The sequence below is a fragment of the Nannobrachium achirus genome (genome assembly GCF_963921795.1).
Source record: "Nannobrachium achirus genome assembly, chromosome: 20".
NCBI lineage: Eukaryota > Metazoa > Chordata > Actinopteri > Myctophiformes > Myctophidae > Nannobrachium > Nannobrachium achirus.
In genome coordinates this window covers 32,023,338-32,041,866 of record NC_137827.1, presented here as the reverse complement: position 1 = coordinate 32,041,866, position 18,529 = coordinate 32,023,338, and the positions used below count along the sequence as shown (strand labels likewise).

The 18,529-nt window shown below is 46.6% G+C and overlaps 1 protein-coding gene across 2 annotated transcripts; it reads left to right on the top strand.

The window, feature by feature from the left end:
• The first annotated feature begins 216 nt into the window (after positions 1-216).
• LOC308306394 (receptor expression-enhancing protein 6) lies at positions 217-15,418 on the top strand. Of its 2 annotated transcripts, none has more exons than XM_080751369.1 (6): positions 217-271; positions 371-515; positions 13,907-14,000; positions 14,649-14,787; positions 14,883-15,051; positions 15,185-15,418. In XM_080751369.1, the coding sequence occupies exons 2-6, from the start codon at positions 398-400 to the stop codon at positions 15,220-15,222; spliced, it is 558 nt and encodes a 185-aa protein (XP_080607495.1). In that variant the 5' UTR covers positions 217-271; positions 371-397; the 3' UTR covers positions 15,223-15,418. The 2 variants fall into 2 exon arrangements, with proteins under 2 accessions (XP_080607495.1, XP_080607496.1); XM_080751370.1 differs by having other exon boundaries at positions 227-266.
• Positions 15,419-18,529: the final 3,111 nt, after the last annotated feature.

The window sequence follows — 18,529 nt, the reverse complement described above, 5'->3', positions numbered from 1 at the left end:
GGGCCTACCTAATAAAGTAGTAGGTATGAAGATCTATCATCATTATTCATCAATTCTATAAAATGTCATGTTAAACTAGTATAAAATCATAGTAGGCTTAATAGCCTATCACGGCGCGACTAGCTGTCCCGAGCAATGGGAATCATGGGAACCCAGTGGCTGGGAACCAAACAAAACGATTGGTCTGTTTCTGTTAAAGTATTTCCAACTCCTCCCAAACCAGAAGCCGACTCAGCGGCCAGCATCGCTTTCGGGAAACTTTATTTGTAAGGTATTGGAAGTAATCAGTTTGACATCGTTGCTGCAGTAGTACAGCATATACATTGCATTTTGTGAGACATTTGTTTTCATAAAACCTTTGTTTGTCAAGGACACGCAGGTTCGACGAGGCCCGAAGATGTTGAGTCAACTGAAAGACCGTTACGATGCATTTCTGAATGAGAAAAACTTTGTGACAGATCTGTTGACAACGCTGGAACAGAAAACCGGAGTTCAGAAACAATATATTGCATCGGGTAAGTTCATTCTTCGGGTGAGCTAGCAAAAACGCGGGTACAATGTTGGATTTCACTTAAAACATATGCCTTTTTACTTGTGTGACATGGTTCATAGCCTGCCTGCCTTGTATCAAGGCAAGAGTTGTCACTTGTCTCATGGTCGAGCCACGTTATGCAATATTCTGGATAGCCAGTTCAGCACATTCTCCCCTCCAAAGCAACAGTTGGTTATCTTGTTTAGTTTACCACGCAAGTTAAAATGATTGTTAAAAAGTTAAAAAGTTGTTCTTGCACACAAAATGTGGCAAAAATAAGTAATAGTGACAACAGAAATGGGTTACTTTAGCTTTCTTCTGTTGGTTTTACATCATGCCACTTTGCTTGCATTTTTATGACCCCTTTACTACTTATATGCCAAAGTTCATAAAGATAGGCCAGAAGACTGCAGTCACCTGCTATATACTTTGACTATGCACATCAGAAGTACATTATGATATAACTAGTTCGAGTTCCCTGTGCCAACAGCTGGTCTGTCTGCAGTGGGTATTTTTAACATGTCCTGAAATATATCGTGCAACACTCAGATGGAGTTAGATTCTATGACTGGCGTATCCCTCTCAGTGTAGTGCTTTTCATTGCTCTGTTGTCCATGTATACAAGCACAAGCAAGCTTGTACATGTCATTGTCATTTCAACAGGCATTGGTAGCTTTCAAAACCATTGTGGGATCATAATTTAATTAACCACACAGTTGCCCCTTTGCATGTACTACTGTATCAGTTGCAATGTTCCCCACCAGCACCGATGTTCGTGTTACTTGTTTTATTTTTATTTTCTCATACTTATGTGGAAGTTTAACACCATCTGTGAAATTCTGTGATGTGTGTCCAGCTATGTTGTATCAGAAGATATTGAGAAATACAATGCTTATTGTTGTTCTAACTTACAGTATGTGATGCCATCTGGAACACTACACCTGGAACATTTTATAGTGTCACTTTTACAAGTATACTAAAATGTAAAAAGTAATTTTAGTCGGAGGCCTTATAGGGAGATAGAATGTTAATTTCGTGCCAATCAGTCTAAAAGTGCAATATTTTGCACAGATGTAGCCCAGGGCTCGCTCTAATGATTTAGCTAGGGCGCCTGAGTCGGCGACCTTCGGGGTCGCCACAGCGGCCAAATCAAGTTGGGCTCCCATTGACTTTCTATACTTTGTGGGCGTATTTTACAAGTATACTATTTACAAGTATACTAAAATACTACTAGTGATTTGTTCCTTTTTTTCTCTTGGTACGTGCTGGTATATATGGTACATACATACATTGATATAATAACAAAATGGACAGATTAAGAAATCAGCCCAGTGGCACAGTTAAGTGTCAGCAGCTTTGGTCACTTAATGTGAGGAGAAAGCAAGGCAACTTTCCAAAGAAGGAGTCAATAGCTGGTTGGTAAAATGGAAGATGGCATCTATTTGATTGAACTACTGTACTACTTGAATAAAAACAGTATTGAGTTTAGCCTCATAAACCAGCCTCCTCCGGAAATCTACATTAATTTGAAAGATTTCCGGGGGAGGCTGGTTTACAAGGCTATATTGAGTTGACCACACATGGAAATGTAACTTTGGGTTCTCTGTGGTAGAACAACAATATAACATAGGTTAGGCCTTGGCCTATGTACATTGCAGTTAATTTTTGATATTTTAAACAAATGCAGAACGCTGAGATAATGGGATATTGTGTTACAATGGCACTGTAAGGTAGGGAGGGGTTAATGATTAATCGTTCATCATATCGGTATCAGCTGATATCCTTCCTCTTTCCTGTGTTGAAATTGCTTTGTGGGTGGACAGTGGACACCGTACTACTCGTATGGTAGGAAGTCGTCTGATGGGTGGTTGTCCAGAACGGTAGGTTCCGTACGGAACCATTGTTTACTTAGATATGGAAGGATGACCTCCCACTCGGGTAATGACGCCCCCTGGCGATCATTCAGAGAAACTACTTCAGCTCCCGTACTAACGTAGGTAGGAAGGGCCTGTCACTCAAACCGGAGTGACCCGCCTCCAGGCTATATAAGCCCCCGGAGGCGGAAGTAACATCCTCTTAATACCACTCTCTGCCACATTCAGTGAAACAGAGGGGCATTACGTGGGAGGTCATCCTTCCATATCTAAGTAAACAATGGTTCCGTACGGAACCTACCGTTTACTGTCAATATTCCAGGATGACCTCCCACTTGGGATTCTTAAACTCCCCTCTAAGCCACAACCTACTCTCATACCCCCACACACCCCTCATACGGGTGAGCACAGCCCAAACGGGCGTGACCCATCACCCAGAAGGTCCCAGGCCCACCGGACCTGGGTGTGAAGGCATGAGAAAATAAAGAGAGACCCTGACAGACCGAAGTCCGCCTCATTCAACTAAATGAAAAGGACAAGTCCGCCTTATAAGTAAGACACACTATATAAGGAAAACCCAGGGTCCCCCCAAAATACCCCAGGTGGCTACATGCCCACCTGTGGGAGGGGAAGATCCGACTCCTCTATGACGTAGAGGAGGCAACTGCACCCAGAACCGAATGCGCTAGCGAAGAGGATTCGATATCCAGGTGATAGTAGGCTGCAAAGGTAGAAGGCGAAGACCAATTCGCCGAAACACAAATCTCCTGAACGGAGACTCCCTTTGCCAGTGCCCACGAAGTAGCCACACCCCTAGTGCTATGGGCTTTAAGTGCCGCCGGCACTTCCACACCCGCACTAGAGTAAGCCAGCCTAATAGCATCCACAATCCACCTCGAAAGAGTGGGTCTAGACACCGGCTTTCTGACAAGAACATTGCCCATTTCTACAAAGAGCTGAGAAGAAGCTCTAGAACCAGCAGTCCTGTCACAGTAGGCCTTCAATGCCCTGACAGGACAAAGGCAATTCAGCCGTTCATCCTCCACCGAGACAAACGGAGGAGGATGAAAAGCCAGAAGAACAACAGGCTCCTTAGGAACCACCATGTTCTTAGGAACAAACTTAAGATGAGGCTTGAGCAACACCTTGAGATCATTGTTCATAAACTGCATGCACTCCGCAGACACCGAGAGAGCTTGCAGGTCACCAACTCTTTTAGCCGTGGCCAAAGCCAACAAAAGAGCCGTCTTGAAACTCAAAAGTTTCAAAGGCATCCCTACAAGCGGCTCAAAGGGAGCCCGACATAGGCCCCCTAGAACCACCTGCAGATCCCAAACTGGGAACAAAGACCTAGTCACCGGCCTCAAACGTTCAACTCCTTGCATGAACTTGATGACCTCCGGGACTTTAGAAGGTGCCTTGCCCGCCACCCCCAGGTGACAGGCATTAATAGCCGCCAAATACCCCCTAAGGGTAGAAAATGCTAGACCACTTCTCAAGCGGTTCTGCATAAATTCCAGAATTTCCTGGGCTGACGCCACATGAGCCACCACAGGTGGAACACGCGACTCACACCAGTCCTCAAAGGCATTCCACCTTCCATCATAAGACGCCCTCGTAGAGGGCGCCTTAGCACTCTGAATGGTATCAACCACTTCAGAAGAAAAACCGGCTGCCAGCAGGTTTAACCTTTCACGTGCCAAACCCACAGGTCTAGGACCTGCAGGTCTTGGTGGAAGATCTCCCCCCTGGCCTGACTCAACAGGTCCCTGCACTGAGGCAGCTGCCAACCCGGTTCGCAAAGGAGAGGGGCGATCGCCGATCTCCACGTGCCCTTGTAGGGAGCCACCAGGAGCATCTCCAGACCGAACCTCCTGACTCTCTCCAGAGTGGGTCGGATTAAGTCGAAGGGGGGAAACGCGTACAGTAGACCTCTCGGCCACGTGTGCGCTAAGGCGTCCAACCCCAAGGGAGGACTGCCCTTCACCGCGAAGAACAACGGACACTTCGTATTCTCCGCTGACGCAAACAGGTCCGCCACTGGCTGACCAAACTTGCGAAAAATCTGGCTCACCACCCTGGGGTGGAGAGACCAATCCTCGTAGCGAGGACCTCCCCTGGACAGGAGATCTGCTCCGCTGTTGAGGAGACCTGGGACGTGTGAGGCCCTGATCGACTTGAGGCGCGACAAGCACCAAACCGTCAATTCTCGAGCCAGACGGTCCAGTGGCAACGACGACAGGCCCCCCTGTTTGTTGACATAAAACATGGCCGTCGTATTGTCCGTCCTGACCAGGACGTGACAATGCAAAATCCAAGGCTCGAAATGCTTGAGCGCCAGGAGTATAGCCATCAACTCCAAATAGTTGATGTGACGACCCCTCATCTCCAGAGGCCAAAGCCCCTGCGCTGTGCGCCCCTCGAAAGTGGCTCCCCATCCACTGAGACTGGCGTCTGTCGTGATCGACTTGTGGGAAACCACCTCGCCAATCGAGACTCCGCTGGTGAGGAACCCCTCCACCAGCCACGGAGACAGGGCGATCGCGCAGGAAGGGGAAACCGTAACCTTCTTGTACTTCAAGGAGGGCGGGATCCCGAGGGATAACATCCATCTTTGAAAAGGTCTCATATGAAACCTGCCCAAACGCAACAGATGTACTGCGGAAGCCATCATTCCCGTCAGTACCATGCAACTCCTGTAAGTGACCTCCTGGCCCACTTGAAAGGAGTCGAGACATTCCCGAAACCTGTCCACCCTCTCCTCTGAGAGACGGGCCGACATGTCGGATGAGTCCAGAAGGACCCCAATGAATGTAAGACGACTTGCTGGAGTCAGCATGCTCTTGCCGTGGTTGACTATGAAACCTAAGGCCTTCAGGTGAGCCAAAACCACTTGTGTGTGACGCGCCACTTCGTGGGCGGAGCTCGCTGAAATCATCCAATCGTCGATGTACGTCGCCAACCTGACGCCCTGCTGTCTCAGCGGGGCGATGGCTGCTTCGGTCACTTTCACGAAAACCCTCGGGCTCAGTGACAGACCGAAAGGGAGTACTGTATATTCGTACAGGCGACCCTCGAAGGCGAACCGAAGGAATTTCCTGTGTGGGGGATAAATCTGGACGTGCTGATAAGCATCCTTCAGATCCACTGAACAGTGGAAATCCCCTTGCCTGACCGACCGTAACATGGTGGGTACTGTTAGCATCCTGAAAACGTATTTCTTCAGGTACACGTTTAGTGCCTTTAGGTCCAGGATGGGACGTAGCCCCCCCCCCTTTTTGGGCACCAGGAAATAACGGCTCCAAAATCCCATGCGGGATTGGGTCCTGTCCAGCTCCACTATAGCACCCTTGCTTAGCAATGAGCTGATCTCTTCTCTCAAAAGACTTGCTTTTAAACCACGTGCTCTGGTATGAATAACCCTGCTCGAAAGCGGGGGTATATCTGCGAACTGTAACCTGTAACCCCTGGTTATCGTTCGAAATACCCAATGGCTCGGGTTGCATAACTTCCACTGGCGCGCACAGCGTGCTAGCGTGTTTTGAGCGAGAGAAACCCCACCACTGTGCTTCCGTGACGGCGGAGCTTTTTGGCGGCCGGACCGGAAGTGGGGAACCTGCGTATCCGTATCCGGAACGACCGGATGCGGAGCGCAAGGGTTCAATAGGCCGCATGGCGGAAACACCTTCTGGTTGTACCGCTTGACTAGCGGAGCTATTTTGCGGCGGGACCGGAAGTGGGGAACCTGCGTATCCGTATCCGGGACACCCGGATGCGGAGCGCAGGGGTTCAATAGGCCGCAAGGTGGGAACACCTTCCGATTGTACCGCTTGACTAGCGGAGCTCTTTTGCGGCCGGACCGGAAGCGGGGAGCTAGCGAATCCGTATCCGGTGAAACCGGAAGCGTTCGGTTTTGGCTCGATAGAGCGACAGGAAGAGCAAAGCGATTCGACTGATAAACAGACTCGCCCACAACTAAAGCATTCTCCCCTGACAGGAGAGGAACTTTTACGTTTAATACCTGCTCTAAGGCCTTTATGCTTGTCCCTTGACCCGGGCTCATAGTAGGCCGACAGAATTTCTGACTCAAGGTTAAATTCATAGCATCGCTCACGCGAGGGAAAATCCACTCGCGCGCATGAGGAACCATATAATTGTTTGACGTTAACATTACTGGTTGCTGATAAAACCTCTGACTGATTAAAGAGTCCTGACGGGACTCCATCATTCTTACAGGAGGCATGCATAAAGGATTCATATTGTCGACGCGAGGGATATCCCACTCGCGCGCTTGAGGAACCACATAATTGTTTGACATTAACATTACTGGTTTCTGATAAAACCTGTGATTGATTATCGAGTCCTGACAGGACTTCATCATTACTACAGGAGGCATGCACGATGGGGTCGTCTGTGCTAGTGCGAGAGAGTTGGACAGAGACAGACTTTGTTCTTTCAACTAGGGCTGTCACGATTAATACATAATCGTCTATTCGCGATTATTTTTCATATTCGCGAATATTTTTCATATTCGCGATTATCGTCAATTATCTAATTTAATTAAAAAAGTAGTGAGTTTTGACAATAAAACCATTCTTAAACAAGTTAAACCTCACGTCAACACTTGCATTCTTGAATGCGCCTCCCCCTTGTTGCCACGGGGACCCGTGAACGCTCAATGCTGGTCCTCTCGGCTCCTCAGTCAGTCAACACAACAGCAGCACGGCACGCACTGTCACACAGCACAGGCAGGCTGGCTGGCTAACTAAAAATGCTTAAACAGTTTGTTTTTTCCAGACGGTCGGAACAGACACATGTACCATACACATCCCGGGACTATATATTCCTTTGATACGATACAGAAAAAGGCGTTCACTTTCGTTTCAACACAGAGGACTGGAGTCAGTGCCTTTACTGCAGCTTAGCTTAGCATAGCTCTGGTCCATAGCGTTAGTGGAGTTCTCCCTCCACTAACGCTATGGACCAGAGCTAAGCTTAGCACTGCTGCTCTGCTGTGGAGAGAGAGGATGATGATGATGATTACACACAGACGGCGACTAACTAACTATAGATGTTGGATCGTGGTCGTGATAAACATTAGGCCTATTAGGCTACTGTCGCTATTTTCAGCTGTCGGCTATTTTTGCAGTTGTCTGCTATTTTCACAACGCAGCGCGACGCGTTGTGAGCTTGTAGATCGGCTATTTTCACAACCCACCGCGACGCGTTGTGAGCTTGTTGATCGGCTATTTTCACAACGCAACGCGTTGTGAGCTTGTAGATCGGCTATTTTCACAACGCACCGCGAGCTTGTAGATCGGCTATTTTCACAACGCACCGCGACGCGTTGTGAGCCTACAGATCGGCTATTTATTTTCAAATAGCTACGGTATAAAATAGGGCTAAAGTTAGCAAGTAAATGTACTTAATAGTTACTTTACACCACTGAACTGATGTTTAAAAAGCAATTAAATTGCTCATTAAGGTACAGTGTGAGTATGAGCTCAAAGCCTATTATCATAGTGGCATAAAATGAAGGGGGGAAAAAAGACGATATATTCGTCAATCGGCGATTATTTGTATGACAATTAATCGTCTGGAGAAAATCCTAATCGTGACAGCCCTACTTTCAACATGTTTATTGTCGACACAGGAGGCATCAAAATTAACATTTTCATTTCCCCGACACGGGGTACCGAAAAACGCCCTCGTTTGGGGGGAGGGGGACCGAGAGACACCTCGGACCCCCGCCCCAGCACAATTCCCCTCTTCAGAGTGTCATTTGCGCTGTCCCCTACCGCGGCCACCGCGGTATGAAGACTGCTGCCTGCCATCCTTGGACGGGCGGCGCGGCTGAGCGCGCTCGGGAACCACAGCCTTGCTGCGGGGCCTGTCAGGCGCCCTGGCTGCAGAGGCTCCCCTGGAGGAAGACGAGTGCTTCTTAAAAGAAGCAGAGCGGCCCCTTTCCTTGGCGCGGGAGGAGCGGGACGTCCTCCTAGCTTGCTGCGGTTCATCCTGTGGCACTGTAGTGGACTCGACGATGTCCTTAGCCGCCTTGAAGAAGGTAACTCTACCCTGCAGCAGCTCCAAGCCCCCACCCATGAGGGTGGTGGGACTGTTCTCCATGTTTATGAGAGACTTGTACATCTCCCCGCGAGGACCTAGAGGCTTCTCGCCCACGTCCCTCTTAGGCTCGAGGTCGACATAGTCGAGCCAGCGGGCTCTCTCAGACTGGAGGTTGTAGTCCATGGACCTGCCCATCCACTTAACCGCATGCCAATTGACCTTCAGCATGATGTCAAATAGAGTGTTCAGTTCAGCTGTGTGCTCCCCCGTGGGCAGACCTTTGACCAGGTCCTTGGTGGAAGCGAGCAAGAGCTGGATCAGATTTAGGTCCTTAGCGGCCAGAGCAGCGGACCGGTAGGCGTTACGAGCCCTGTCCGACTGTAGCTTGTCCTCCAGGACAGTGAACCCCGGCGGGTTGGTGCCGACGGGGCCAACAAACGGCCCGTTTTTAGCCGTGCCTACATCTTTGTACTGGGGTCTGACAGAACTCAGAAAAGATTGTGCCAACAGGTGGTCCAGGTTAGGGCAGGTGGACATGCCTGCCTCCGCACCGCCCACCAAATCCAACACAGAAAAAGGCAGCTTCCTGGGGTCTTTATGTGTCTTCCATGAGGAATGGAGGGCCTTGGTGAAACCTTTCACCAGCGGCAGCCTGGAGAGGACATACGGGGCGGGAACCGAAGGCTCCTGCCCGGGCATTTCATCATCATCCTCGGCCTCTTCAGAGGGGAGAGGAGGTGGCAACTCCTCTCCAACTCTGGCCAGAGCTCTCATGTAGACTGTGAGATGATCCAGCATTTCTGCTGCAGAATCGACGTCCTCTGCTCCCGCTTCACTCGCTTGACTGGCGGGTGGAGGGGCAGTGGTGCCTGAGGAGGCCTGGGAGCTCCCTGCGGCGTCCAGTTGACGTGCTGGAGCCGCAGGGGCATTACCTTTCACAGTGACCGTGAGTCGAGAACCCTCGTCATCGACGGAGTCCTCCTCCTCCTCGGCCGTGTATTCAGAACCAGAACCCTCGCTCTGACAGGAGCTCAGGTCCGACTCTCGCCTGAAGGTCTGGACTGTTTTGGTGATGCTCACGTCGAGGGGGACGTCCCCGACGGTCACATCCAAGCGTTTCTTTTTGGGCACCGCGCCCGAAGGGGAAAAGGCTACCGGAGATTTCGTCTGGATGTTAGCCTTCTTGGTCGCCTTCTTAGCGGCGACTTCACCAGACCCGCCAGCTCCAGTGACAGTGGAGCTAGCTGCGGTCGGTTGCGCGGCAGGCGGTGTCTCATGTAGCACGGCGCCATCTTGACTTGGAATGGCGCGCTGGTTGCCAAGCGGATCTCCGGAAGGCAGCGCCGCACCTTGACCAACGGTGCGGTCCGCCTGGGGAAGGAAAGACTGGGCTGTGGGGTTGAGAGCAGTGGACCCACCTGGTGGAGCGCAGGCCCCGAGGCCTGCCCTGGCTAGGTAGAACCGGTGTATCAGTACATCGCGGTCGTAGGCCACGCAGCAGTCACAGAAAGGTCCTGCTCTCCCCTGAGGACTCAGTGCAGAAAAGGCGTGTGCAACGCCCATGCAGCCGACACAGAGATGGTGAAGATCCTGTCCGTCGATGAGTCCTGGACAGCCTGGACATTGCCTCGGCAGGAAGGCCAGAGGATCCATGGCGAAGCACTGTAGATAGAGTTAACCAGAAGCAGACGAGCTAACAAGCTAACGGCTAAGGCTAGGCCACGCTTGATTCGGGCAGGGCCTGAACAAGCGGTAAGCAGTGTAGCTAACGTTAACAATAGCAGACGAGCTAACAAGCTAACGGCTAATGCTATGCCACGCTTGCTTCGGCGGAGGCCTGAACAAGCAGTAATAATCCTTTGTTATAAAAGGAAATAACCGTCGATTTAGGACGGAACAAGAATAAGTATTCTTAAGTACGGGTTAATTCAACACTCGCCAGTGGGCGACTCCAATGCCACCGCTTTAGGCTAATGCGCGAAGAATAATAATACAAGGCTGAGTTTCAACTTATCTGAATGTGATATCGCAGAGAGTGAAAAGAGGATGTTACTTCCGCCTCCGGGGGCTTATATAGCCTGGAGGCGGGTCACTCCGGTTTGAGTGACAGGCCCTTCCTACCTACGTTAGTACGGGAGCTGAAGTAGTTTCTCTGAATGATCGCCAGGGGGCGTCATTACCCGAGTGGGAGGTCATCCTGGAATATTGACAGTAAACCACTGGTTCGATGTGCCCATATATAGAAATGTCTGGTTTATCATAACCACTCGTCCGACTGATATGCTCATATGAGCTTCATATGAGGTTTAGGTGGTAAGAAAGTGGGGAACATAGAACCTGGGGAACATAGGTACGGTCCCCTTTTGGTGGATATTTCGTTGACCTGATTTTCAATGTTGCTATATTGTTCTCATTTTAGCTTGGCTGTCAATGTCTTAAAGAGTGAACCTTTTTATCAGTTTTCTCTTTAGCTTGCTGGGTTACTATCTCTCAAGCTTATGCTGACTATTGTATCACAATGTGATGGTGTTGGTGGCAAACTGTTTTAACAGTTTTTTTTTCACCACCATTGCCGCCCTGTTGGTCAGCAAACTCCCCCCCGCATTCAGGTATTTTTTTATGGTTCTGATCACATTAAGAAACTAGGGGCTAAAAAAGAGAATTTCTCATCCATCCATCCATCCATCCATCTTCAACTGCTTATCCGGAATTGGGTCGCGGGGCTAACAGTTCCAACTGAGACTTCCAGATTTCCTTATCCTTTCTCATTCAAACCTGTAAAAACTGATTGCTAAAATAAAACTCATCACCCTCCAACCAAACAAGGCCACCGGCTTTGACAACATACCCACCAGATTCCTCAGAGATGTAGCCATCGCTATGGCTCCCATAGTAGCCCACATTACAAACTTGTATCCATCAGTCAGTGTCATGTCCCACAATAATTCAAGATGGCGAGAGTAATCCCTTAAACAGAATCCACAGTAATCTCTGGTAAATAAGTTTACCTATTTGGGCTGTATTCTTGATCACTGGCCAGATGGCCAAGAATTGGCGCGACCGTCGCATGTCACCCTGAGTTCGCATGTCACCCTGAGGTGTCTTACTAGTATATTGATTAATTGAATACCAAGGACCCCAATGGAAACAAGACTGCAAGGATCTTTTGGGTGTGTTCCTTTTAGCCAAGGTGTTTTACTGTACTTGTGCTGTTCTACATTTTTGTCTTATAAAATATTCAATCAATAGTAGTCATGGTGACTCACATTTTAAGAATCCAAAGCCTAGTGTGTTCCATAGTAGTACTTAGGGTACAGTATACATGTGATAATTGCACTACCTCGCTCAGGCTTATGTACTAGGAACCCTTGTTTTGAAGAGGCTACTGGTGCATGTGTTTTCATTTAAGGCTGTAAAATCTAATTGCGTGTCACGTGTGTCATGGCTGGAGAAGGTTTGGGGAGGGTATAGCCAGAAAGGCTTGTACATGTTGAGATGTGTGCTTCTCATTTGAGGTTGTTAAACAGGGCCTCAGATTACAGTATGGTTTCCTTATGCAAACAGTTGCCCTTCAGTGTCGGGCCTGCATCCTGTCCTACCAGTTCCTCTGTTCACCATTGGCGAAAGATTACACATAATCATTTGAATATGAAAAAGCAGATGAGACTTAAAAGGAGTGGACCATGTTAGATACTTGATACGTGAGTTGGAGTGCAGCTGTATGTGATGTTTTACCTCATTCTGTTTAGGGTCATCTTTCTGCTCTAGTTGGAGACTGTGTAAAATAGCTGGAATACTTTAGTCATGCAGACTTTCCTCATTGTTGTATATAACCATTGGTTTAATGTAACCCCCTCTCCCTGTTTTAACCTACATCTCTCGTTCGTAACAGAAGTGGATCTTTAATGGATGAAATTAATAAAATGACATCTGGGTGGGCTTTTTTCAAGGAACTGGCAAGTGGTGCATTGTTATTTGTTAGGCTCTGTACTGTATATACCTGTAGTTGTATTATCACTAAGGATTGGAATGGATGGATCTGTGGCCGTAGCTAATAGCTATAGGTCTGTGGTGGTAGCCTTGCATCCCTCTAGGTTTAGGTGAATAGCCAATATGTGGAATGTTTCACTTACTTGACGTCTATGTGTAAGAATATTTCACATGGCCACACTATAGCTTCAGGAATTTCCATGCTGCGTACTCAGCATGGAAGATGGAGGATTTGAACTATTTAAGTTAAATGAACACAATGCTGTTGAATAAGGCTATTTCTGAAGATATTATTTTGCAGTTCATCACCTCCAGCTAATGAATTTGAATATCAGTGTATGAATTTCTGTAGTAGTGCACCTCTTTATGACATCCTGTTCTCTGACATTCTCTAATGCAGTGGATGTCAACTGAATGATTGCTTCTAATTCTTTAATGACAATATGAAATGATGCAGGTAAATAGTGCATTTATATAGCGCCTTTATCCAAGGCGCTTTAGAGATGTGCATTACATTCACCCATTCACACACCAATGGCAGAGGAAACCGAGCAAGGCACTAACTACTAGCACATCAGGAGCAATTAGGGGTTCAGAGTCTTGCTCAAGGACACTTCGACAGTAACTCTGGAGGAGCCCGGGATCAAACTAGGAACCTTCCGTTAGCCAAGCGGCTACTCTACCACTGAGCCACTGCCACCCCACTTGTAGTAAATAGTCAAAAGTATAAATGCAGTTGTGGTACTTTGAGATCTTGTCTGTGCCTGTGTGCAATGCATGTTGTGTAAGACTGTATTAGTGAATTCTTGAGCACATGTATCAGTTCATATCTGTGTGCACCTGTGGATTATGTGTGGTTGGGGGGGTGGTAGTAGCTGGAGAAGGAGATGTACAATACAGCTTAGCCTGTTGGTCGAGATCAATCAGGCTTACAAATACCACACATTCTCCTGAAGTTTCTCAAGCTATTAATTAACAGCTAAAGCAAACAAGATGGGTGTTTAGAGCTGCTGTGTCAGGGAGTACTGTTGTTTTTATTCTAACCATGTAGTCAGAGACTACACCTGGGAAACCAGGTGGAATAGTGTTAACTGCCAAGCATATCTAGACTATACTTTAGAACAGAGGTCTTCAATAGGAGGTCCGTGACCCCTATAGGGGGTCCTCAGAGTTACTACAAGGGGGCTGCCAAATCTTTGTGTGATAGTAGTCTTTAAAGCTATGGGTCCTTGGCCTGAAAAATGTTGAAGACCCCTGGTCTAGAATGTTGATAACAGTCTGCAGGGTCCCCAGGACTAGATTTAGGAAGCACTGTAGGCAGGCGATGATTTTATGTCACCTCACCTTGACACAAACTATGTCAAATATGGAAAATCACTGCCATTGCTCCTCTCTTTTAACACCGATTCTTGGTTCTTTTTGCCTTTTCCTTCTTTGTTTCTAGCTGTTGTGACTCTCATTGGGCTGTATCTTCTGTTTGGGTATGGAGCGTCACTCCTCTGCAACCTGATTGGCTTCGTCTATCCAGCCTATTTCTCGTATGTATGAATTTCAATTGTTTTTATATTTGGGTTGACAAAGGCAAACACAATTAATACCATAGCAAGTAATATTATGCATAAGTTTTACCTGTTGCTTAGTATCTCGAGACGGACTGTTGACTCACACCATCCACTTGCTGACATCTTCCTTTGTACTGCTTTTAGTGTGTGTCATTTCAAACTATATATAGCATTAGAAGAGTGGAATAGTTGTCTGGCTTGAGAGACTACTAGTTGCAGTTGCTGTAGCACTGCTGAAAAACTAGATGGCAGTGTTGTGCATCTATTTCTAGAAACACCTGAAGTGAATGTGTTTATATTTTCTCACATTCACTTTGTGGTACAGAGAAGTAACAATGATGACTATGTGAAGGTTTATACTGTACATTGAAAATCGCTTGGCTAGATGAATAGCTAAACAAGCCATTAACAACTGGCACCAGAAACACGAAGGAGGAAATATGAAGTGATCTTAGTAGAAGAATCGCAATGATTCTATCTGCGTAGCCTGCAAAGACACTAGTAGATGTAGTTACATTTTTAAAGAGGCACAAAGCCTTCTGCGCACCTATACGGTGACCTACACCGTTGCTACGGCGACAGCTTGACAGAAGTATAATTGAGGCTGTACTCTTGTACACTCAGCATCAAGGCCATTGAGAGCAGCAAGAAGGAGGACGACACACAGTGGTTGACCTACTGGGTGGTGTATGGCGTCTTCAGCATCGTGGAACACTTCTCTGACATCTTCCTCTCCTGGTGCCCCTTCTACTATGCTGGCAAGGTATAGCACACAGAGGCAATCTTGGTTAGAGAAGAACTAGGTTTGTCGTGTAAGATCCACAACGCAACCATTTTTTGTTTCTTGTCTCATCTCAGTGTATTTTCCTGCTGTGGTGCATGGCTCCAGTGTCATGGAATGGCTCAGCCATTCTATACACACGTGTGGTGCGACCTTTCTTCCTGAAGCACCAGGCAACCATGGATAGCGTGGTGCATGATCTGACTGGGAAGGCCAAGGGCATCGCAGAGAATGTCACCAAAGAGGGTGAGAGACACACCCATATCTTTATATACCATGTATACAGACAGCTCTTTTACCCCATCCTTTTTGTATTATGACCTTCAGTCTGCATTCTGATAATAACAGTCTTCTGTCCTTGTTTTTGTACCCTGTCAAGCTGCCAATCTGGCTTTCAGCCACGACAAGAACCAGTGATGGACAGATGGAGGTTATGTGTGAGTGTTTGTCACCTGTGTGTCTGATATGTGTGTATGTTGCATACTGTTGTATGTGTGAGTGTTTACGTAGTGCTTGTATGTTGCATATATGAATGTGTATGTGTGTTCACATCAGCCCTGTCATGTTATTAAACTAACTAAACATAATAAATAAAAGCTGTTTGTATCTCTACCGTCACACCACTGGCACGGTTACTGTCAACACAATCACTGCAACAGTGTTCTGTGTAATACAATCTCATCTCATTGAATGTGTTCACTTTAAACTGAGCCATGTTGTCTGTCATGTGAATCCCCTCCCGTTTGCTCTGTATTCTCATCATCATTTGCACTAACTGACAAAAACAGGTTAAAAAAGCATGTTGGGAGAAACGCCGATTGTGCAGCTTTTTATTTAAAATGTTCAGTCAGACTGGGGATAGTGGAATGGAGTGATCAGGCAAGCGTTCAATATTAACAAAGTGCATTTCTGAACCATTTAACCAGTTAGTGTAACTGTGTTGAATTGATAGAATAATGAAATGAAGTACAGGTTGTCTTAACACTCCAAACCCAAGTGTCTTTCTGTTGTCAACCAAAATGGGTATGTTAATGCCTTATTTCTATTTGTTTAGTGGGCAAGCTCATGTTCCACACATTTCAGTTGTGAAGAGGTTTCTTTGACCCACTGTGCTCTTACACAGATTTAAGGTTTTTGTTTTTGTACAGTCTTAATTAATTTACATATGAAGGAATAAAACTGGAACCTGGATGAATAAAAGGACTGATGACTTTTTGTTTTAGACCTAAATCTTGCCTTATATGTCTTGGCGTCCTACAGTAAAATCCTCATTGTTCATTTAACTCGCTAGTGTATAAATGGAACTGAATTGACCTGTAGTCTATGTAATGGTCCATTTGGTTAAATGAACACCCAGGATTTTACTGTGCAGCACTATCACAACTTAAGTGTCAATCTTTACAAAGTGGGACATTGGATTTGTATTGGGTCTAACTTGTACTGTATTACAGTATATATGTAGCCTACCAGTGGACAGTGATTCCTATTACATATACTGTATGATTTGCAGGAATTAGTGCAGTGGACAACCCTAGGGAGTCGCAAAGGCCTATTAACTGTTGACCAAATATTGAAGTAAATAAAATCACTGTGCATCACAAATTCTAAATGAATGTCGTCCACTTCCGCTCTCGACCTGTATTCTTTTAAGTAGCCTATGTTGACTGGTATTCAGAGAGCTTAACCACCCATGCTAGTATCAGCGTTTAGCTCTGCGTTCACGCTCCAGGGGCTCTCAACTAGAGCCCTTTTATATCCGTGCACTGGATAATGCACAAGAAAATGGTGGATGGAGACAGGCGACGGTCACATACCGCCACGAGGGGAGGTAGGCACCCATCTGGAAATGGTTGCTGTGATGATCTGTCTGTTTAGCGTTTGTTTTGTCCCCTTCAGCTGCCGATGGACGTCGAGGATTATTGATTCAACAGAAATGGGCCAGAGAAACCAATTATTGCTTTGTGTGTATGTGCTTGCGCACGTGTGTGTGCAGTGCATCATCATAATGCCAAGGCCTTATAGGATCCACAGTCTAAAGCCTGCAGACGGCAAGGTAACCAACAGAAACAGATGGAGAGCGTGGCCCCAGAGGAACACCGAGGAGCAATGCTTGCAGAATTAAAGACATCACTGGGTTATAGGCAATAGACCCCCCTCCTCATCCACCCAGGCCCATGCAGTCACGCAGCACGCATATAACACAAAATAAGTAGACCTATGCACATCGCATGCACCGGCTCCCCTAGCTCTGGTGACGCGATGGACCAGAGCTACGGCAATATATATATATATATATATATATATATATATATATATATATATATATATATATATATATATAGCTATTTCACTTGGGAAGTGAAATAGCTCGGGTTCATCATGAACTCAGGCCCTAATAGTGACCTTCATTATCAATATTTTGTTCACATTTTCAGACAGAGACTTAATTATGATTTTAGCCTATATGTAGGCGTATTGTCTTCAAACCCAAAGAGCATTATTCAGTGTCAATGATCACCGATTTCGTATTTCCACTAGATGGAGAGGGGGAGGGGGGGGGGGGGGGGGATCAATCAATACTACTTCTAATCATGCTGTCAGGTCGCCTAACCATCAGCACTGTTAGCAATTCTGCAGTTCTCCAGCTCACAGACAGGGGAAGGTTGGTGGTGGTTGGATGGCTGGTGAGTCATACCATGAGTCCGTCATGTATAGCCTACAAACAAATGGGCTAAGCATACATTGGCTACGCCATCGCACGACAACGTCCCTTGCCGAAAATAACAGATTCTCAAGCTTGAATATCAGTTCATTACATGATTCAACTATACACAATAACCCTCTGGTCTAGCTCTGGTGCTGCACACTTGTTTTAAGAAGCACACATGGGCGCCGACTGCAGCTGTGTGAAATCCAAGTAGGCCTATAGTCACAGTTTAATTTTCATTATTTTAGAGTAGAGTCTGCCCCCTTCAAATTATCGATTTGCCTCTCACGCTGTTTCTCTCTGAATTGCAGATTCATTGATTTCATTTGACCCTCGAATGCTATAAGTAACCGGGTAGCCCAATGCCTTCTATGGCCTCCGACGCATTCGATTAGGCGCTCTCCAGGGTGCTGAATGTTAGCCCTGAAAGACAACTCCACCGCTGTCCGTGGTGCTGATGAAAACCCAAAGGTTTTGGGTCAAACATTATTTGTATTTATTTGTAAGACCTGTTGTTAAACAATCCCAAAATGTCTTTGGGATTTAGGTGTAGGCTAAATGTCACCCTTCTTTGACGTGTAGTGTAAGCCTACTTGTAGGCCTATGAAAGATCAACGTAAAGGCGACATCATAATTCCCAAATCCCCAAGCGAGGTTGTGGTTGAAAGATCGACGAAATCCAGTGGAAATTAAAAGTGCTCTTAGGTTACATTTTGAGACTCCTGTGTGTGATTTCTTCCTAAGATAATCAATATTTGTTTCCGCTGTTCCTTCAGATCATTACGACGCCTCAAATCCTGTTTCTGTTTGAGGCCTATAGCAGACTTCCTGTGATGTGACACCATAGGCCTATGATATAAGATAATGATATATCGTAAAACAAAACATACAATATTGTTAGTATTAACTGTGATGTAGGCCTACAACCCACATCACATCCGTTGATATAGGACTGCGAGATTATCAGACTGTTTTTAAGGATATCCTGTATTTTTTAAAATGAATTATTTTAAATAT